Raw genomic sequence first — 22,462 nt, 5'->3', positions numbered from 1 at the left:
AGTATCGTTGTAGTACACTCTTAAATAATTGGTAATTATCCCCTCAACAGCCACAAAATGTCTCTGGTAATTCTGCTTCTTCCAGCTGGCAACACAATGCAGTCTTGTTTTATCGGCTATTAAAACATTTTAAAGCACATCTGATCGCTGGCAAAAAAATTGCACTTTGCACAGTATTTTACAGTATATGAGTTTTTGGCTCCCCTTACGTCCTGTGTTGCATAAATCCCATCTCGGACAGGCTCTCGAAAGGAGTCCTAAATTTGTTGGTACTACAACAGACACCCCTAAAAATCAGGTGTCTGTTGTAGTACCAAGATAGTCCTGTGAGAGGCAGCATGTTTGCATAGGGCAGTCCAGACTACCCGAAATGACAAAAAGAAGAATGAGTCGTTGCTTGTCTCGTCAGTACACACAATAGCAATTGCAAACCCTTTGTCATTTTTACCGTATTAGCTATCGCCCGTTTCACATCACATTCACAAAGTCCTCTGTATTGAATGCACGCATTAAGATTTGTGATTGTAAATATTGAGCGGGTTTAACGTTTGGAATTGTTAACCTGACAGTTTGAGGGAGGAGAAAAACAAATCACTTTTTACATCGCCCACACCACCAGGTAATCTTTTAGACGCTCCCAATAATCCAGCCTAATCGGGGGGAAAAATGTTCAAATTCGGACAGATTGTCAGTATATGTGTATCTCATTTAAGGGGCTTTAAATGGGATTTCCTATAGGTGGGCAAGAGTTCATGTTATTTTTATCTCTAGTCACTGCTAATGGTGTCTTGTTTAAAAATAAAATAAAATACACCAACAGCCGTTTTGTGCACTGCTAGGTAAAATACACAATATGGTTGGTGATGTGACTTGTCATAAGCAACGTCAGCCAGCGCTTTCAAGATTTTTGTATCTAGGACTCCATAGAAATAGCATTCATCATTTTTGAAGCTCTTTATTTGGGCAGAAATAATTTCAGGTCAAGACGTAGCCCACCACAGCTAATTGAATAAATGCACATGTCAGAGATCTCCCCATATGGCATGTTGACAAGTGGGTTGTTCCCGCATATTTCATCAGGTCGAAACATGAATTATCGACAGCGTCTTTTCTCTGCGAGTCATTCTTTCTCAGTCTCTGTCTTCTGTTCTCGGTAACTCCATGCGTCTCTCTTATCATTCAGGCCCTTGAAGTTGGAGAGAGAAAGTCTTGTAATTGTCAGCGTTCCTTCTTGAAGGTGGTAAAATATTTGGCTCCCTCGATTCATCCAGTCATGTCCTGTATTGCTTATCCTGCCCAATAGAGTCTGTCCGTGCTCATGAGAGCAAAAGGGAATTGCGCTGAAATCATTTGGGGGAAGAAGTCAGCTATGATAACAATTCGCCGATACAACTGCCCCTCAAGGTTACGAAAAGAATACAGTGTCACTCTCCAAAGATTAGCCCTGAGTATATATTTTTCAATTAAAGGTACATCATATTTCCGTTCACCTACGTCCATCATAAACAATCCTTAACGAGCTAAGTTAAAGGGGAGTCTTTGGAGGGGCATTTTGATATTTTTGCAATGCTTGTAAAACAGAATTTCTGCATTTGGTTCAAACTGTGGAAGAGCACCTCGCTCTCACAAGCACCTGGGGACCTCTGGATCAAAGACGGATTTTTTTTTTTTTTACAGCCCTGCTTGATTCGGTATGCATTGATCGTCTCCATCGCGAATATTGGTCAAGTGCCTTTTTTAAAAAATCTCGTTTGGTCAGAACTATACAATTTCATGTTTGTTTTGAGGCTCAGCTTTTCAGCAAGGGGAAATATTTTATTCGAATAATTAATGGACTTGATCCTGCGTTATCCAGCTGTGTCTTGTTTGTTTGCTTTGAAAGGCGATGGATGCATTTTGAAGTGACGGTAACATCATTTCAAGCAGTGGGTGTTGATAATCGATGTTGAGCTGCTCTTTCACATTTTCTGAATGATGGTGATGATGATTATGGAAATCAGATGAGCTAGAGAAAAAAAATAAGGGCGGATTTGGAATCGGCGCCCAAAAAAAAAAAATTGAAAAATGTGTTTTAAAAAAATGTGTAAAAATGTTTTTTGGCCCATTTGTCACTTTTTCTGCGTGCATTGTTTGCTATCTGGTGCCCCACATTTTTGAATGCAACACCAGATGGTGACTGCTTCATGGCTTTTTTTTTTTTTTAATAAGGCTTCGGGATGAATTTTGTCTCACAAATTGTGCCGAGTAATATGCGCCCACAATTTGTTGTCAGCATTTGAACATGAATTGGTAATTCCGGAAGCACATCAAACAGAAAGTGTAAACTATGTACATTCGTTTTGTTTTTGCCATCCAGGCTTCGATTTTTTTTTTTTTGTTGTTGTCACTTTTCCCATTCAAGGTCATGGGTAACTGAGGCCTTTCCCAGCTGACGTTCGCAGACCACACCCTGGACCAGTCGCCAGTTAGTCACCAGAGCACATTGAGACAGACAACCATTTACACCCACTGTCACTGAGTGGGAACTGAACCCGCGCCGCTCGCCTGCACACAAGTCTGGCAAATGAACCACGACACCATCAGCGACTCGCTTGTTGCAAGCGCTGGTTGTGGTGATGATGATGCTGATGCTGATGAGGTCATTGTCAGTGTCCCCTCTCAGGGGTACTGCCCACAGCCCGCAGCACAAGAGTGTTTGGACACGCCAAAAGACAGAGAATGAATGTGACAACATGCCCTGGCTGTGTGGCAAGCATTTTTCACCCCGCAGTGAGAGGAACATCATTCTATTTCTTCCGGTGCTTTTGGCTCGCGTTGCGTCGTAAACGGTGCTGTAAAAGTAGACTCTCACCAGCAGTAATATTTACAGTATGTGCATGATCTTTAATAGCTTGTTGTGACAAGGTTTTTATTCCGTTTTGCTGTGCCCCGTTGTTCGCCCGTGGCTCATAAATGATATTTTCATCAACACTTAACTATCTGTGATTTAGCTGTGGTGCAAATGAAAATATGCTCAGTTTACAGTGATATGAACACTGGCAAATATTCATATTATTATTATTATTTATTTATTTGCTGCGAGATCGAGAAGCCCTTTTCAAATAACTATGTTGTGTTATTTGTTAGAATTACTTTATTTGTGGATGTTTGCCATTTTGTGTGTCCTTTGCAAAATGTCACTCAGGAAGGAGTTGTGAAATCCCAGAAATAGCAGTCAGTGTCAGCACAAACACGAACGCTGCCGGAGAGCAAAAACACATGTCAGGAAAAGCCTACTTGAACATTTGAATTTTATTTGTGGTTAATGAGGCTCTCTTAATTGTGGCAGGTGCATGCGGACGCCAATTGGACATGATGATGAACGTGATGGGTTAATTCAGAATATAGCCACATCCAAGCTCTATACCAGGGGTGGGCAATTATTTTCCCGGGGGGGCCAAATGAGAAGCAGAAAATATTGTGGAGGGCCGGGCCAAAAGTTAGAAATAGAAATAGAAAATAAAGAAGATAGCACAATGTCTTTGTATGCCAGTAATAATGTAACATTCTCCTCCACCATCACACTCAGCACCGGTTCTCCTCAAGGATGTGTACTGAGCCCCCTGTTGTTCACGCTCTACACATTTGACTGCTCTCCGACTCTTATTAGCGGTCCAGTTTGCGGAAAGTTTTTAACATGATAACAATGAAACCATTCTAGGAAATACTCGAGCCACAAGCAATTCACTCTGAGCATGGAAATTGCCAGAATCGGACTGAGTAAGAATCGCTTCCTTGTTTTTCAAAGTCTCGTAGATTTGAGTCTTTCCGACTCCAGGCGTCTCCTGAATGTTTCGTACTTTGTTACCCGCTTCGTTTAATCAGATACATATCACTTTCCCTTCCATGGTCATTACTCTCTCCCTCTTTCTTCGTCTTCCCCTCCCTCCCTGTGCTCTGCAACTTGAAGTAACTGCGCCACCTGGCGTTGAAATACCTGTCATTACAAGTCCAAACGAAATGAATGCAATAAAACCTTAATTGTGCACCAATCTTCGGCGGGCCGGAGTAAAAAGACCAACGGGCCGGATCCGGCCCGCGGGCCGTAGTTTGCCCACCACTGCTCTATAAACTTGTTCTACCAAATCATCTGAGGTGTTTATTACAGCTTCACATCTCGGAAAGATGTTTTTTTTTTTTTTTAAATAGTGGGAACAGTTGTGTAAAAAAAAAGTTTTAAATTGATTTCTCACAATATCCTGGCAAGGGTGTGTGGACTTTTCAGATCCACTGCTACACTGGCAGCTTAATTCTTGGATGTTGCTTGCGGCTCTTTTCAAAATAGCCCTGCTGACTGATCACTGTTTCTGCTTGAAGGACGCCCCAATGAATGACTTTCGGTATTAACTGTAATACAGTGTGATGATTCGCGTAATTAGTAGACTGGGAAGAGGGATTATGTCTGATGAAGGATTATTTTCAATCGGACCGACTAATGGCGTTTGATGACATGGCTGCCCGCGCTCTGTTTCCGATTCCCAGGCAACCAGCCCGGATCCGCCACCCTCTCCCGCGTCGCCCCTGCTGCCGTGCCGTCGCCCCGCTGTGGCACTTCCCATGGAGAGTTCACGCCCGCCCATGTAGGATGCCTGCCTCGGCCGACGCCCTGCATCCCCTCCTGCCCGCCGCCACCTCCTCCTCGTCCTCGCGCGTCTCCGCTCTCGCCGACAGTTCATTGCGGCCCCCAAGGCTGTGCCCCGCCCGTCTCCAACATGGCGGATGACATCATCAACGCCAACACGTTGGCTTGGCTGGTCTGCTCGGGAGTGTCCATCCTGGCCAACACGTGGAGCATCCTCAGCGTCAGCGCCAAGCAGAAGAAGTGGAAGCCGCTGGAGTTCCTCATCTGCACGCTGGCTGGAACGCACATCCTCAACATGGCCATCCCCATCACGATGTACTGCGTCATCACGCTGCGCCGCCAGCACTCCAACTACGAGTGGAACGAGGGATTGTGTAAGGTGTTTGTGTCCACCTTCTACACCCTCACGCTGGTCACCTGCTTCTCCGTCACCTCGCTCTCTTACCACCGAATGTGGATGGTACGCTGGCCTGTCAACTACAGGTGAGCCACCTTTTTTTGTTCTTTTTTTTTTTTTGTGTGTGTGGAGGGAGAAAAAAAAAGACTTGGGCGCAAATGGCGGAATACGGTCCTGAACGAATTATCTTCTCAGACGGGTTCACAGTCTGTACGAGGTGACGCTCCTCTCCAGCCAATGCTTCTGTTTGAGCTCACACCATGGAAGAATATTCCACAAGGAGCATCTGCCAGCTCTGGCCCTTCGGCTACATTTGGCTCCAAACCACAAGCGATATTAGCAAAGTGACAGTGAATAATAAAGATTCCCGTGAGCAGACAGCATGATCCTGCAGTAACACAATTTGGCCTCACAAGACTCCCAAGACATCTGCTGTTCACACATCGACGCTTGCTTTGCAATAAGATGTGGTTGCTATTTTTAGCTTGGATACGTGATGATTTCTTTGATGACGGTCATTTTTAGGCAGTAGGAGTCCCCCCCCCCCCCCACCCCCAATTCGGCCAAATTAAAAGTATTTTCACACGACATATTTTCTTAAGTTGGTTTATCGGAGGATAGATTTTTTGGGGTGTTGTTTTGCTTCACATTTTGCTCTGATAGAAACGTTTGGTGCAGTTTTCAGCTCGCCAAAGGGCAGTCCTCAAAGCGCTTTGATTTGCTGCACACCATCTGTTAAATGACGATGATTTAAATTCTCATTTTGCGGTCGCCGTCCAGTAGCCGACAAACGCAGCACCTGTGATCTCGGTCTTGAGCTTTGCAGAGCGACAAGCTTGTCGTGTGGTGAGTGAGATGTGCAGAGAAAGTGTCGCGGTGATACGCGGTGATGATCGAGACGTCTCACCCTTACTCCGATGCTGAGAAACAATGAGTTTGCCTTTCGGGCATGATGCATTTACAGTTAGCCTGGCCAATTTGGCAGCACTGCGGAGACAAACAGATGCTCAAATTCGCAATCTATCACACTTGCACGCTGGTGTTTTAGACACAAACTGGCCACAACATTAGGCACACCTGCACAATCTAATCAAGCCCAGCACGAGATTTGTTTTGGTCAGAGAGGGAGTAATTTAAAAACCCAGTCAAGTGAATTTGGAGATTTTATTCTAATGCCTTATACAAGTTGGAAAATAAATGCTGAAACCATGTGAAAAGACAGGGAACTATGCTAGACTGAATTGTGGAGCGATAGTGTAGCTTGAAACATTTTTTTCACCATTTCAATTGTGCTGAATTCTTGGGTCTACCTCAAACGGGGTGAGTCCGCCCCACCCCACGATATGAAAACCGAGCGCCCTTGTTGGTGTCTGTGGTTACCTGGCGCAGTTGCGAGTTACGTACTGTTGTTATTATAACTACAGTGCTACCTCTACTTACAAACGTCTCTTCATGCGAAATGTTGAAGTTACGAAACGCCTCACCCGCAAATATCGCCTCTTGTTACGTAATTTCAAGATACGAAAAGTAAAAATACAGTATGAGCTACTACTTGCAGCTCAGAGTTTCCCGAACGCAACATTTAGCATAGCTGCTCTGCCATTGGCTATTACCTGGCATCTTCCTGGCATCCCATTGGCGAAGAGGAACCTCTACCATATACGTCTGTGTGTGTAGATAGATAAATAGGTAGATATGTGTCTAGGCAGCGTCCTCATCATTCGCCCCTTGGGCCATGAGAAGTGCCGATAGTTTTATGTAATTGTGAATCACCCAGAAAAAGTGTTCACTAGTCGGACAATCGCTCACTCCGCTGATATTTGCCTTGGACATTTTCGAAGGATTGTTAAAAGCAAATGTCCTTCGATTAGTTCTTTACAAAACGGCAGGCAAAAACCACTTCTGAGAGAGAGCATGAACTAAAGAGGGCAAAAAAAAAAAACGATGAGGATGCAGTTAAAAGTTAAATGACCATCATTTTTATTCTTTATTCTTTGTTTTTTACATGATGCACAACTCTCATTTATTGTTCAATAATCGAATTGTAACATGTATTTGTGACATATTTTGGGGCATTTTTATGTGTTAGAAAACATTTATGTGAATTTTGTGGGGGCTTGGAACGGATTAGGGCATTTACATGGAAAACGCGTCTCTGCTTACAACATTTTCTAGTTTCTAGAAATGTCTTCCAGAACCAATTAATTTCGTAAGTTGAAGTACCAGTGTATATCCATCTCTACCACGACAGAAAGCGGTTAATTCGCCATGCATGCCTAAACCGTCTATGCCACAATTTACATAACAGCTCAATGTCTCTATTTTAACGAGCCTGCCGATAGGAGACCTAAAAGAAGCCCGTTAACTTGTGAGACAGCTTGCGGCCAGCGCCTTTTTTTCGCAGCATGGTGAGACTTGGAAGGACATTGGGACATACATTTCAGCCACTGTAGGCTTTAAGCGCATATATTTTTGGGGCTCGAACATTTAGGCATAGGCCACTTTTCACTTCCCTTCTCTTTGGCATTGTACTCGCCAGTTCCAAGTATTCACTTACTTGGAACAACAACAGAATTGCAGAACAGTAAAAACGCAGTGTGGGGAAACGTTCGTTTTTCATTCCAGCGGTTCCATATTTGCCCAGCTGAGCTAGCATGGCTGCCTTGTCTCTGACATTAACATACACTGACAGCCTGAATAATGAATTTCAACCTTGTCGTGGTGTGCTGCTGCTCTCTCACAGCGTCCGCTGCCCTTTGCGACGCTCATTCACGCAATAGATTCAAGCTGCTTAGTGATGCGTTCTCACCGCTATAGGAACTGTAGGCGTGTTGAGGAAAGGCTAGCATTTTTTTTTTTTTTTTTTTGCTCATAATGACAACAAGACCTCCTAGTCTTTGCACAAAGCTGCAGAAGCTACTGCTGCCCTTCATTTTGCGACCATGTATGTAAAATAATCCTTTAAAAATGGATTAGGACATGGAAACAACAATATTTGGATTTTTTGGGGTGTATCTTTGTTGATGTTATGGTGGATTTTGGCAAGTGCAAATATCAGCCATGCAACATTTATTCCTGTTCTGCTGAAGGAATGTGGTGATTTCTGTACTTATGCAGAACAAATGTACCCTCAATTCTACGCACTCAAAGTAAATTAAAGCCACACCCCCTTAGTGGACATCACTCTCCATCAGCTTTGCGGCCAATTTAGATCAAGGAGCCAAATATAAAGTAGGAACTGCCACGCCAATGCTATTCATTCACTCTGTAACAGCCCAGTCAGCAAAATTGGTCTGGCCCAGCTTTGGGGCAGACACGGCACGTACACTCGGCCCACACTCGGTACACTCGGCGTGTGCGTGTGCGCGTGCGCGTGCGTGTGCGTGTGCGTGTGCGTGTGTGTGTGTGTGTGATGAATGGAATTCCGCATCGGTGTGCAATTGTAAAACAAGGCTGTATGTAGAAAAAAAATCTGAAACTGCATTTAAGGATGGCTCAAGCCTGGCTGGCCATATATGGGCCAGAGTTGTAAATTGATTTCTGGCCCAAATGCTTCACTCCACAACTGGCCCTCATTTGGTTTGCCAGAGTTAAGCCAGTGCCTCCTTTGCCACTCCAGGGCCGTGTTCGGCCCACATGCATTACGCCAGTGCCGACACAAGGCCATGTGTGCCAGCTTCATGCCGAATCCAGGCCAGATGCCTTTGCTGACTGGGTAGTATTAACGGAGCATACTTGAAGGCAAAGTTCTGTGGTCGTTTTAAATACACAAAGTGGAATTCTCTTTGTTTTATATTTAATCTGACAGTAAACCTCAACCGGGAGTTGCAATAAACAACTTGAAGTCTCTCTTCTTTTTTTTTGAAGAATTGCTCTGCTGCTTGGAGTGAAGTGAGTTGAGTTCACGGCCACCACACATTTTTGCCTGCAAGTCAAAGCACCCCCCCCCCCCCAAAAAAACAAAACATACCAGCCTAGGCTGGAAATCCAAAGGACGTGACATGGAAAACTGGAAATACAGTCACTATATTTTGTATTTGTGTCAGCTAAAGACAAAAATATTAAGGTTTGTTGCACACGCTGTGCTCTCAAAGTGTTATCTAGCTTAAAAAATTCTACATTAAAAAAACAAAACCAAAAAACAATAACATATTCCCAGCACGGTATGCATACAAGCTTAAAGAGAAAGTCCCAGCATAATGTGTGACTGCAGGACGTCCCCAAATGCCATCGTTTTTATAAACAATGAACATGATAAATGTCAGTTAAAAAAAGATGTTCAGTGAAGTCGAGAATGACTGTCTATTTTATTGTTTTTTAATCATAAAAAGTAGTCCATTTATGGCAAGTGAAATCTGGAAAAGACACAATTTCAAAATTAAAAAAAAATCATGTGAAGTCAAAAACGGTTGTCTTTATTTTATTTTATTTTTCCTAAAAACAATGTGTATTCTTCAACATCATTGTTAAAATGCACTTCAAGTTCACGAAAGAGGCAAAACCAGGATACATTGTTTCATGTTAAACTGGGTTGTCGGCATCTGCTGAATGTACCTATTAAAGCACAGGTGTCAAAGTCAAGGCCCGGGGGTCAGATCTGGCCCGCCACATCATTTTATGTGGCCTGCAAAAGCAATTCATGCAGGTCAACTTCCGTGATGCTAGCTAAAGTCTGAACCAAAATTTCAAATGGCCATATACAGTATAATGTAATAATTACAATAATGGAACAATCCATTATTCTTGACTTCTGATGTCTAAACTAGTTATCAATTTGTTGTTCGCTGTGTATGTAAATGTAGAGGTGGTTAAACATTTATATGGTTTCACAAAATTCACAGTCATAAAGGCCCTCTAAGGGAAACCGTAACTACAATGTGGCCCGCGACAAAAATGAGTTTGACACCCTTGGATTAAAGTAATTTGTAATCGAACTCGGTTACTTTTAAAATCAAGGAATTAGTCAAGTGATTTGATTACTTTTAAAAGAGAATCATGAGTAAAGTAATTGAGTTACTTTTTCAACGAATTGGGCAACCCTGATTAATTCGGACGGAATAAGTTTTGATGTGGTTTTATTTTCCGCAATACATTATTTGGTCAAACGAGTCGTTTTGAGCTTCCATGTTCTCAGTAACAGTGTTGCTAAAGTGCAGGACGGTGACAATACCTTAATAGGAACATCCGTCACTCGCTGCTGTAGTTCAGGTGTGAGTGTGCGGGAGAAAGAGGCCAATGGCCAAAGGACACAAAAACATTTAGCGGGTGGTCGTCTGCAACAATTACTCAGGAGTTGTGAGGACCACCAAAATCCCCTCAGCGTAGAGCAAAGTGACAAACTATGGTTAGTGAGCAGAATTTCAAATGGAAAATAATTTTTAAAAAAAAGAGAATGTTTTGGGGTCGCTTGCAAAGGAATATAGCACGTTGCTCATGCTCGTGTGGTTGTTGGAAAAGGCTTCATTTGTTTTTGCTTCTTGTAATTTCTCTAAATTATTGTGGGGAATTGTTTGTGCAGTACAGTAGCTGGTGTTTCGTGTTACTCAAGGTTCCCTACCTACTTTTAAGTCAGAGTACCGGTACTGTACGGACCATTCAGAGAGATTTTGACATGTGTTGGGATTCTGGTTGTACATGTGCTGTTAAAAGAATTCCAAATGTCGACGCGCTTCCACCAGTATGTCAGTGACATGACTCAACATTTAACGCGTGCTTTTAATTTTGTCTCTGACAACGCTCGCAAGTCAAAATAGTTGCACAGTGTTTCCAACCATGAGCTGAAATAATAGTAAAATGAGATTTTTTGGGGGGGTGAAGATAAAGAAAATATGCCTGTGAGTATCATGATATTATGTGATTTTTTTTAGCCCATCATTGGTATTTACCGTGATGTGTTAACATTAAGTTGGTGGACTTAAAGGGACAGTCATATGGTTGTTTTAGTTCTCTTGTTTTATGTTTAGTTTGGCAGTAAACTCTGAACTAGTTGTGTCAATCAACCGTCTCAAGCCTCTTTTTTAGACAATTGTTCACTGACAAACTGCTGCTTAATGGGAAGTGAGCTGAGTTGAGATTGCTGCCGCCGTGTAGCGTTTGTGTAGTGAACGATTGCTCGCAAGTCAAAGCAAACACGAAGGGGGGTTGCTCGCAAGTCAAGGCACGGCCGTGTGTTTTTTTTTTTTTTTTGTGGGCTTATTCGTGTTTCCTGTTCTAAATTGTGTATTTGTGTTTCCAGGCTGAGCAACACCAAGAAGCAGGCGGTGCACACGGTGATGGGGATCTGGATGGTCTCCTTCATCCTGTCCACACTTCCAGCAGTGGGCTGGCACGACACAATGGACCGCTTCTACACCTCCGACTGCCGATTCATTGTGACAGAGATCGGCCTGGGGTTTGGGGTTTGCTTCCTGCTCTTGATTGGCGGTAGCGTGACCATGGGTGTGATCTGCATCGGCATTGCTCTCTTCCAGACCTTCTCCATTCAGGCAGGCCACAAAGCGGACAAGAACAAGTTCAACGTCCCCACCATTGTGGTGGAGGACGCTCAGGGCAAGCGCAGGTCCTCCATCGATGGCTCGGAACCTCTCAAGACTTCACTGCAGATCACTTACCTGATCAGCGGTATTGTCTTCATCTATGACTTTCTCACCGGCTTCCCCATACTGGTGAGTCGGCCGCATGAAAATGCCAATCATTTGCGACTAAAACATATATTTGATCTTCAGCAAAAGATTGTGTGATGTACAGCGGGGCCTTGAGATGCGTGCAACACAGCAATTTGCACGTTGGTGTCCATTGCAACCCGCTGGAGGCGCGTTTCACTTCACTTGGTCTTTGCATCATTTTACTCTTGACAACTGTCAACCCTCTTGACAACGGCATAACCAATACAACCGACGGTGGAATGACGATAACATGATTTGAGGTCGAAAGTTCCCTTTTCCATTTCACCATCGTTTCATAGCTCATCGTTCATTGTGTTTGGGGTTTGCTTGGAAAGACGTTCAACGAGACGACTGGAGCTAATCATTCCGCAAACCACCCCGATGTGGAAACAAGCCATGCTGCTATATTATTTACATAAACCAAAGTGTTCTTCCTGGTCCACATCCGAAAAGTAGGCCAGGCTCACTGCTTATGGATGATGGCTGTATTTTTCCATGAAGTCAGATAGCGAGTGTGTGGGCCCATTAAAGGGAGCAAGGATCGGTTAGGAATGCACGGGTGATCTCCCCTCTTTCACAACAAGCATGTCACTATCCACATCTTTGTGGGAACACGAGTCCTTGAAGCTCCTTGTCAACGAATGAAGGAGCAAGCCCTTCTTTCAGCCTGTCACCATTTAGCTTGCAAATTCCAGCCCCGGGCTCTCATTCATTTTTCACAAGTCGATTCATCATGTTTGCAGGCAGAACTGAGAGCGTGTAGCGAGCTCAAGACTGCTTACATTTGATGCAAAAAGCCAGACGACTAAGCCGGTATTCAGAGAATGTTCCGGGGCTTGTTGTCGCCATTTGCTTGTCAAATGTGCGTTTGTCATATGGTTTAGGTTAAGATGACTGGCTGTGGAATTGTGACCGGATTACTGCATTCCCTCGGTTTTATTGACCTGTGTGCACCCATCGTTTAAACGTCATTTGTCACAGAAAAAAGATTTGTACGCTTTCTAAACTCTAAAGTGATGGACTGACGGACCCTCTGTCCACCTCAGATAATTTATCTTTAGTGTTGTGAATAACATGGGAGAGCAGTGGTGTGAAAGACACGTTTTTGTGTTCACATATCTTTTTTTTTTGTTCAACAGGTGGTCATTTTGTGCTTTGTCCTAATATAATTTTTTGTTGATGTTGGGATATATTTGTGATGTCGAGGAGTTAGACTTTAGTGCTATAAATAGTAACGTTCCCCCCTAGCGGTAGGTTTGCGTCACGTTTTTATTTCAAACGCCAGCATACTGTTAAATGTAAATACCTAGATTAGTTTATGCGACTAGATGTTTTTAGTGGACTTTGACCATCTTTACCAATGGAGACGTACGAACCCTGGCAAGAGCGAGATTGATACGCGAATTACTCAAAGGAGTTCTCTTCAGTATCAATCTGGACTGCTCGGGAAAGGTGGGACGTTCAGTACAATACTTTGCGCTGATTGGGTAGTTGGGCACTTGTGCACGCCTACCAAACTTTTGTTTCGGCCAATCAATGGCTGAAAATGTCTGCACCACCATGCGCCTGGTTTTGACCAGCTGAGTCCTGTTATCTCGCTGATTGGCAAAGGTGGCGTCGATTGACATTTGTCATTTTTGCAATATAAAAATGCGGATGAATGGCGTTATAAACAACACAACGTTGATTTTCGTTCACGCACACGTTGAGGTCCACGTGTGCGTGCACGCATGGGCAAGCAGGTGAGTGTACAGTAAATATTCCCATCCCCGGAATTCTACGGAAAGGAATATCCTTCACCCGGAATAAAAACCTATGCATTAACATTTTGACTACGATATTACATGTTACCGGAAGTTGCGTAAGCGAAAATTCCACTACCCGTAACCCGGATGGAGGTGTAATGCCGCGGGAGCTTAAATACACGCAACGCCCACCCGATGCGACGGAAAAGACAACGCTGAAACAAGTTTTCACTTCGCGTTTTTTCGATCATCAGTCAAGTCAAGTCAACAGTATTTATAGAGCACTTTCAAACAGCCATCGCTGCATACAAAGTGCTGTACATGGAGCAATTTAACATGCACAATAAACAGTAAGACAAATCGGTAATAAAGGCGGTAGAAAGCACCAAACAGTAAAACCAAGAACAAATCTAAGTCATGCTGAGTCGAATGCCAAAGAATACAAGTGAGTTTTGAGGAGGGTTTTGAAGATGGGCAGCGAGGAGGTTTCAGCATCAGATTCTAAACGACGACGTGCAAGTGAGTTTTTATTGCCGTGCGTTTTACTGTAATTGTGAATGATTTTAACTTTATTCACTTACGTCCTGTAGAACGCGGCACTAGCTTAAAAGCAGCACCCACTCGACACGACCGAAGAAACGTGTTCGCTTCGCCGTTTTCATTCATCAGATTCGAAACGAAGACGTGTAAGCGACTTTTTATTGGCGTGCGTTTTACTGTAATTGCGAAAGATTTTAACTTTATTCACTTACGTCGTGTAGATCATCGCATCGAAATGTAGAAGAACTGTAACAACTGGAGCGAGTGAAATGCATCCGTTTGAGCGAGGCTGGACACAAAGTTAAAAAGATCCAGCAGACACTTAGAGTCGGAAAGATGCAAATCTACGAAACTTTAAACAACAAGGCATCGATTCAACTCCTGATGACAAGCCACCATCCAGCAAGGAAGCAATGCAAATGGCAACAAAAATCCTTTAGTATGCACAAGAATTACCAGACATCGGTGATCAACGGGACAGTTACTTGCAACGAGCAAGAAAACTGTATGACACGCAGGCAAACATTGTCATAAACCAAAGAATGCATCCAACAAAACAATCCAAAATACATATTTTTTAGACAGAAAAAAATAAACATGAAACAAAAATACTGTACGTATTTTACTGCTGAGAGAAAGAGAGACAGAGAGAGAGAGAGACAGAGAGAGAGAGAGGAGGCTTATAAGAACAAAAGCAGGTCTCTTTCATCCTTAATTGTCTTAATTGACTAATCATAAACACGTCTGCTGCTCGCTGCGGATCGCTGGCCTGTGTGTGTGTGTGTGTGTGCGCTCTGCAAAGGCCCACGTGGGTCAATTTTTTTTTATATATACAGTATATGTTAATTGGTCGCTACTTCGCGGATTTTCGTTTATCGCGGCGGGTTTTGGTCCCCTTAACCGCGATAAACGAGGGATTACTGTACACGGAGACGGATGAGGATAGGAGTTTTAGTTCATTATATTGTGTTTGATTGGACCTTTGGATTCTTATCAGCTTCCAACAAGAAGACTGTATTGCCGACTCGTAAGTATGCACTGCCCAGTGTGACTTTTAGCGATCTTGTCAGTTCTAGATAGATAGATAGATATCTATCTATGATAATATTTGATGAAAAAAAAATACGTAACCCATTATTTACTTCAGTGCTCTGGGATGTTTTCAGGCAGCATCCTGTTTTTGCACTGTTGTGCCCCATCAATTTGGAACCATGACCTGTTTTTTTTTTTGTTGGCAATTCATTAAAAAAAATCCAATTCATCGATTAAATGGAAAAGGTGCCAGATTAATGGATTATAGAGTTGAGGCCCTTAGGCTAAAAATCACGCCTTCTTGCAAAAGCTCCCATTGAGAATCAAACGACACAGGCATTGGCTTCCGTTGTCATCATCTTCAATTATTCCTTCAGGTTATGCTTCTTGGCTTCTGTGCTACTGAGTTGCTATTTGCCTTCATCTGCGCGCCAGGAGCTGAGCGATAACAACTTCTTTGACAAATTAGCTCAACTTTTTCACTCTCATTTCCTTCATTGGCTCAGGAGAGCCTTTCACTGCTCTGCACACTTGAGTGAAAGTATAATTTCCTTGACAGTTGTCGCACAAGTAATAAAAGTAATCTTTTTCCTTTGTTCAAGAGGTAGATTTAATTATATGCACCACTCATCTCCATTTCTTTATTTTTAACTACTGCTTTATTTATGTATTAGTTGCATTTATGATATGTACTGGTAGTTTGATCTGCCCGTGCTAAAGATGGATACGTAAAGGTTTATTCATATATTTACCAAACATGAATGTGGAATATGTATTACAGTCGGTAGAGACAATGAATACGCTTCATTGTTGTAACACCGCTGCTCAAAGCAAAGTGAAGATCTCGCATTCCTATGGGCGCAGAAAAGATTCAGTACACTGACACGTTCATTTTTGTGAGTTGAACTGAACTCTCCTGGTTTGCTGTTTTGTTCATGCGCCGTGTGTGCAGCGCGCCTTGCTTGCTTTAAGGAAACGAACGCTTTACTGTACTGCAAAGTGTGTTGATATCGTATTGTGTGTTCTAAATGGTGGGGGTCATAGTGATGGAAGATTATATTTCGCAACAGAAACAACAACAGCAACATCTCTCCTGACCAAATATAATGAGCTATTTAAATGCATTGGAAGAACCAACACACAAATTAATGTTCTCAGATACTCATTTACATTTGTGTGCTGATCCATGCACTCAGTAATATATTGTGGTGGGAGCAGAATTGGATTTTACATTTGGAAGAGCCATCAAGATTCAAAAATGTGTTTTTTTTTTGTTTTTTTTTTAATAGCACACCCTAGACAAGGGCGGCCCGGCGGTCCAGTGGATAGTGCCTCGACCTCACAGTGCAGAGGTCGTAGGTCGATCCCGGCTCCGGCCTTCCTGTGTGGAGTTTGCATGTTCTCCCCGGGCCTGCGTGGGTTTTCTCCGGGTAATCCGGTTTCCTCCCACATTCCAAAAACATGCATGGTAGGCTGATTGAACACTCTAAATTGGCCCCAGGTGTGAGTGTGCGCACGGATGGTTGTTTGTCTCTGTGTGCCCTGCGATTGGCTGGCAACCGGTTCAGGCTTGGATAGGTTCCGGCAACTCCCCGTGACCCTTGTGAGGATAAAGCGGTTCAGAAAATGGATGGATGGATCGACCCTCGGACAAGGTTTTTTTTTTTGCCAGAGTGTGACACAAGTTGTTCATTTAAATTTGAATACATTATATCAATGCACATGTGAAACCGCTGAGAAGCATCCGAGTGGTAGTCATACTCCAGCAAAGAGGGGTAAAGTGCTGTCAGCCTCTAACTACAGCACTATAAGAAAAACACAACTGTCATCGGCACTCATTACTCACTCAGCTAGTAGGAAGTCATTGTACTGTCAGACTGCAATCGGGACAATGCACGTTCCATTTTCAAAATCCACGTGGCAGTTCCTGATTATCCATCCATCCATCCATTTTCTCTTGCACTTATCCTCATTATAGTCGTGAGTGAACTACAGGCCATCCCAGCTGGGCACCAGCCAATGGCGGGGCGCATGTAGACAAAAGCAGCATTTGTGCTCGCATTCACACATATTCTCTCTTTGGTGCATTTACCATGCATGCTTTTGATCTGTGGCTGGAAATCGGCGTACCCTGAGAAAACGCGTGCTAGCGCGGCGAGAACATGAACGAGACTGTGATAACCAAAGTCCCAAGACAATGCTCAGGGGTTTTGAACATTAACAAGGAATTTTGAATCCATCATGTTATGAAGTTGTTTTTTTTCTTCTTTTTTTAAACGTCTCGTTCTGCCCAGGTGGTGAGCTTTGCCAGTCTCAAGTTCGACCGCTCATACAACTGGATGGTTGTGTGTGTGCTCTGGTGCTCCATTGTGCAGTCCATCTTGTTGCCCATGTTCCTGTGGGCCTGTGACCGCTATCGGGCTGACATCCGCTTGGTGTGGGACAAGTGCGTGGCCATCATGTCCAATGACGAGGTGGACGAGGGTAAGCCCGCCTCCCCCACAGTCAGGTCTTATCTCCACCTCAATACCCGCACCTTCCCAACATCCTTTTTCCACTCCTTTCTCCTGACCCAAGACCATGGCTGTCTCATCACCGAAATCTTTTTTTTTTTTTTTTTTTACATGGCCATGTAGATTATCCAAAACTGTTTTCACTGCTTGTGTCAGCCACTTTTTTTTTTTTTTTGGCTAATGTTTTATTGTTTGGTCAATTTTGTTTATACGTGTTCACTGTCTGTCCATGCAAAGAATCCCAACCCCCCTTTCCTTCATGTTCTTACTGTTTGTTTTCGGGATTTTAACGCCAGATGTAATCATGTCCATGTGATAGCTGGAATTTAAATGGAATTTTCAAAGGTACATTTTAACTTTGGGGATCTCTCGCCGGTAAATTATCACGAAAGGCGACTTTGCATCAAGGGGAATTTGATGATGATAGTAGTATTGCAGGAAAGGAAAAGAAGGTGCGTAGAAAGCTAATGTTGGATGTTTAGGCTTAGCTACATTAACACATAGCTGTCAGCTTTTTTTAGTGCATGAAAAAGTTCTTCTGTTCCTGTTAAATTCCAAAAGGAGGCAGCAGCGTGTGACTAGCCAATCAAGACAATTATACTGTTTGCCTGAGAATACAGTCCTTAAATATATGAATTTTTAAATTTCCACATGAAATCCATATTATCGCGTGACCTCCAGTTTTAAGGGTCTATTTACTCAGTTGGAATGTGCTCGTATGTACTGCTGTAAAATGAGCACCATGTCCCAAAAACAAAAAAAAACTAAAGGGAGTGGTTGCAATTCAAAGGCCATATTTACCTCGCAGCACTTTATTCACTCCATTGCACTTAAGATGGGTCATTTTGGCCCACAACAGCAGGACGATAAAATAAATGGCTCCCGTTTACTTTAGAAGGAAGCAGAAAAACATTTTGATGCCATCATGGTCAGATTACCCTCACGTCAAAGAAAAGAGATTCCCCAAGTTTACTTTTTCTGGATACAACGCTGACCTAGTTAGGAATTTATTTTCATTTCATTTTTTTTAAGTCAGACTGACACTGACAAAATCGGATTGAGGTCGTTAAGGTCATATTATAATCATTGTTTTTTTTTTTTTTTTTAATGGTGTGGACTAAACGTATGCATATAACCATTTTGTCTGATGGTTAAAGTGTATTTGCATCCTCCACAATCTCCCCCCCTCTCCGCCCTTTATTCACCTCACCTCTCAAACATGTGCGTCCCCTGGTGTCCTTCATGAGAAGTGCATGTTGTCAAAGGGGTCATGGAACAAACACCGGGTAGCTAATATTTTGTGTGATAATTAACACCTCCAGTTCTCTGCTTTCTTTTCCCAGAGGGCTTGCCATGTATAACGCATCACAGGTGTATGTATAAGGACTGTTTACTGTTGGGTTTTTTTCTTTCGTTTTTTTTGTTTTGTTTTTTTTTATTACTAAGCTGCTGACTTGCATGCCCACCTGCCTGTGCAAACGATCTGCTCTCTTTTCATCCCTTTGTCACAGTTTTCCCTCAAATGCAGCATTTTATAGTCAAGCTCAACACATCCTAAATTAACTTGACTGCTCCAATTGGGACCGTGGATGGGGAATTTTTTTTTCTCCTCTTATTTGTGTTGATTTCTGCATTCAGAAAGCATTTAAAGAGAAAGCCATTTTGATCTCAAGTCGGTTTCGCCAGACAAAGTCAAACCAAAAGGCAAACCAAATCAGGAAGCAATTGAACTTGTCTCTATTATCTCTTCGTTTGTGTGTCTGTCTGTCTTGTGAGTCCATTGCTATCTAACCCTGACGCTCGTGCTTTTCTGCACTTTGTAGAAAACAGCCAAGATGGAGGAATTCATGTCGACTTAATATTTGACAGACCATATGACTATAGCTCAGCGCCTGAAATCGTGACCGTAGACCGTAATGCCAAGTATGAGTTCTCAACCTTAGAAAGGGGGGTTCCGCAAGGGTATCCAGTGAGGGAACAGCAGGAAGATAAAATGCAGTATTTGCAGGTATATTCTTTGATTGATTTTTCTTCATTTCTTTTGACTTGATCACATGACCTATTTTGAATGACACTTCATTGCTAATGTGCATGGTCAAATGGCATTGTGGGCCTTGAACAGACATTGTGATGCTGTCAGAGATGCCATGTGATTTGTGTGCTGTGCGTGTGCTTCGATTTGCTTTTTTCCCTGGCTCCCGAAATTCTGTCGATTCCGGCTAGCAAATGTTTGCGAATAAGACCATCGGCGCTCCCGCCAACCCAACGTCAAGACATAGTAGGCGCGGAGCTTTTTGGACAATGACTTTTGCCTCTATGCGGTGCCACATTCGATTTGAAATAAAACCAATCAAGATGAGGTTTAGGGGTAAACATTCAGCTTTCATTTAAAACACAGGTGTCAAACCCGAGGCCCGGGGGCCAGATCTGGCCCACCACATCATTTTATGTGGCCCGCTAAAGCAATTCAAACATGTCAACTTCCATGATCCTTTCTAAAATGTCGAATTTCAAATTCTCACATGTAATAAATAAGAGATATAATCTGAGCATATACTTTTGACCAAACCCCTCATGACAGCAACTTAAACAATAGTTGAATCAACAGTTATTCTTAACTTCTTTATATGGTTTCAGTCATAACGGCCCTCCAAGTGAAATGCTAACTAAAATGTGGCCCGCGACAAAAACGAGTTTTACACCCATGATTTAAAATGTTCCACAAAAGTATGACGTTCACACTGTTCAGGAAATTTGTGTACTCCCATTCCTGCAAAATAAACCAGATACTTTTCAGTTATTGTGTTGGCAGCTCCCGATAGGTGCCATTATATTGCAAATCAATATTTTAGCCTGGATTACCGGAGCAGAAGACGCTTAAAAAAATGAACTGAAGTAAAGAACAGAGGAACACTCATGATCCAAAGAACACCACATTTAGGGGTTGAACTGACTAGTCGACCTTACGACTCCACATCAGCGTTCAACACTTGAAGCCAACAAGTCGCTATTCGCTTGTTTACGGCATCTCCTCTTTCCAAGCGGCCAATTCAGAGAGGCCCTTTGACTCGACCGTCTGCTCCCATGACCCGACTAACAGCAGCAAAACTGTTTGGCCAAAATAAGTCTTTGCATATCCAGGAGTACAAAAATAAACTGGTTGTTGAAGAGCAGTGGGTTTGCCAGTAGCTTGGCTGGCTTCCACTATCCCGATCGCCGCTAGACTTAAAGACTAGCATGAAGTACAATAAAAGCACAATCGAAATATCAACAGTTCAACATGGAAATGCGAGAAAAAAAAATTGAGCTTCCCGATCACGTCCTGTCTTACAACACGCCATGATCTCGAAAGCAACATGAGACTGGCCAGTTTTTTGAAGAGAAATGTGTCAAGGTCTCTTACGAACGACAACAACTACAATTAGCATCATGGTGACCGTGAGATTTATTTTCATTTGTTTCTACGCCTGTCCCTGAAAATATGTATTTCAATGACATGGTCCACAAAAAAATCAAATAAATCCCAATGACGTTGTCAGTTAATGAACTTGTTGTTCAAGCTCGACACCGGATGTGTTGAACATGCAGATGGAGGCCGCAAACGGACATACGTCGGTCATTTGTGAGAGCTTAGTGCCATATTCGTATCACATTTCCTAGGTCTTATTTCAAATCAATTGTGGCAAAGTATAAAAACAAAGACAATCAGGCGCTTCTTTTCCAATGGCCTTCAGCCTTCAAGGGCAACTCACCAAACCCTGATCATCATTTTTTTGGAATTCCATCATGAATTATTTCGGCAAACTTGTCATTCTGGCCCTTGCATAATACATTAAAGTCACTCTGAAGAGATATGTTGAGCAAACTAGAGCTGATGAAATTCACTTGCTGAGCCTGGCCCGGAAGACTGTTGATGATGTAACCTGAGAGAAAAAGTTTCACTTTCTCAGTTTTTCTTTTCTTTTCCTTTCCATTTTTACTTTTGATTTTTACAGATACAGTGATCCCTCGCTACTTTGCGGTTCGTTTATCGCGGGTTCAGTGCATCGTGGATTTTTTCAAACATATTCATTTTATTTATTTATTTTTTTAACATATACATGGAGTACAGTACTGTATATGTTGCTCTATGTGACTCGTTGTTTTGCAGCTTCTCGCGGACCGTTTGCGGAGTTTAAAAAAAAAATTACCTTACCTGTTTATGTTAATTGGACGCTACTTCGCGAATTTTCGTTTATCGCGGGTGGTTTTGGTCCCCATTAACCGGGATAAACGAGGGATTACTGTACATCTCAACACTGTGCCATCTTTGTCAACTTAACTTGACAGGAGCTTCGGTTCCAGTCTGCAGTCCCGGCAACGGACAGTATTTTTACTTTGGTCATTTGGTTATGATCTAGAAAAGGAAAAAAAAAATTGGCATTGAGGACATCTTCATTGAATGAAACAGAGATGTGTACAGTAGCCATCACTTCATCCATCACCTCACCAATTGTTTGTGTTTAAAGCACCCATTGTAATTTTCAATTTAAGATGAGAAACAGACGGGTGGGTATAGCACCACAAGACATCATTATAAAGTTGAGAAGTAGCGCATTCAAGAGAGAATCTGACCTGTTCTTTTTCTTAAATTAAACTCATAATTATCTAGTGATTGTACAGTAAAGCCTCAGTGGCTTTTTTTTTTTTTTGTATTTGATGCGTGTCCTATCCTCCCCCACGTGTCCTGCATTTCACGCCACTCGCTATGCTTGCGCTGCCCTCTCTCTGTCCTGGTGTCCCTCACACCGCTACTGTATCGTCTGCTGTCTCACCTTTTCTCTGAATTTCACCAAAAAAAAAAAAAGCCACCGCAAGGGTGCAGGCTGACATGAGCCTTGTGAATATGACGTCAGCTTGACAAACATCTTCCTTCTTTTGCATAAGTTAGCAGGGCAGAATGGAATGTG

General features: G+C 42.7%; 1 protein-coding gene across 1 annotated transcript in view; it reads left to right on the top strand.

Annotated features, from left to right (window-relative positions):
- The window catches only part of gpr153 (G protein-coupled receptor 153), a 34,435-nt gene that overhangs the window by 5,651 nt on the left and 6,322 nt on the right, over window positions 1-22,462 (top strand). Inside the window, exons 2-5 of the mRNA XM_086110267.1 lie at window positions 4,522-5,104; window positions 11,254-11,683; window positions 17,295-17,484; window positions 19,337-19,521. Of these exons, the coding sequence (XP_085966393.1) occupies window positions 4,752-5,104; window positions 11,254-11,683; window positions 17,295-17,484; window positions 19,337-19,521 (1,158 nt within the window). The 5' untranslated portion in view covers window positions 4,522-4,751. The remainder of the gene's footprint in view (window positions 1-4,521; window positions 5,105-11,253; window positions 11,684-17,294; window positions 17,485-19,336; window positions 19,522-22,462) is intronic.

This window comes from Hippocampus guttulatus, chromosome 1 (genome assembly GCF_054856545.1).
Source record: "Hippocampus guttulatus isolate MCC_2025c chromosome 1, RoL_Hgut_1.0, whole genome shotgun sequence".
Taxonomy (NCBI): Eukaryota; Metazoa; Chordata; class Actinopteri; order Syngnathiformes; family Syngnathidae; genus Hippocampus; species Hippocampus guttulatus.
This window is presented reverse-complemented; position numbering and strand designations above follow the sequence as displayed.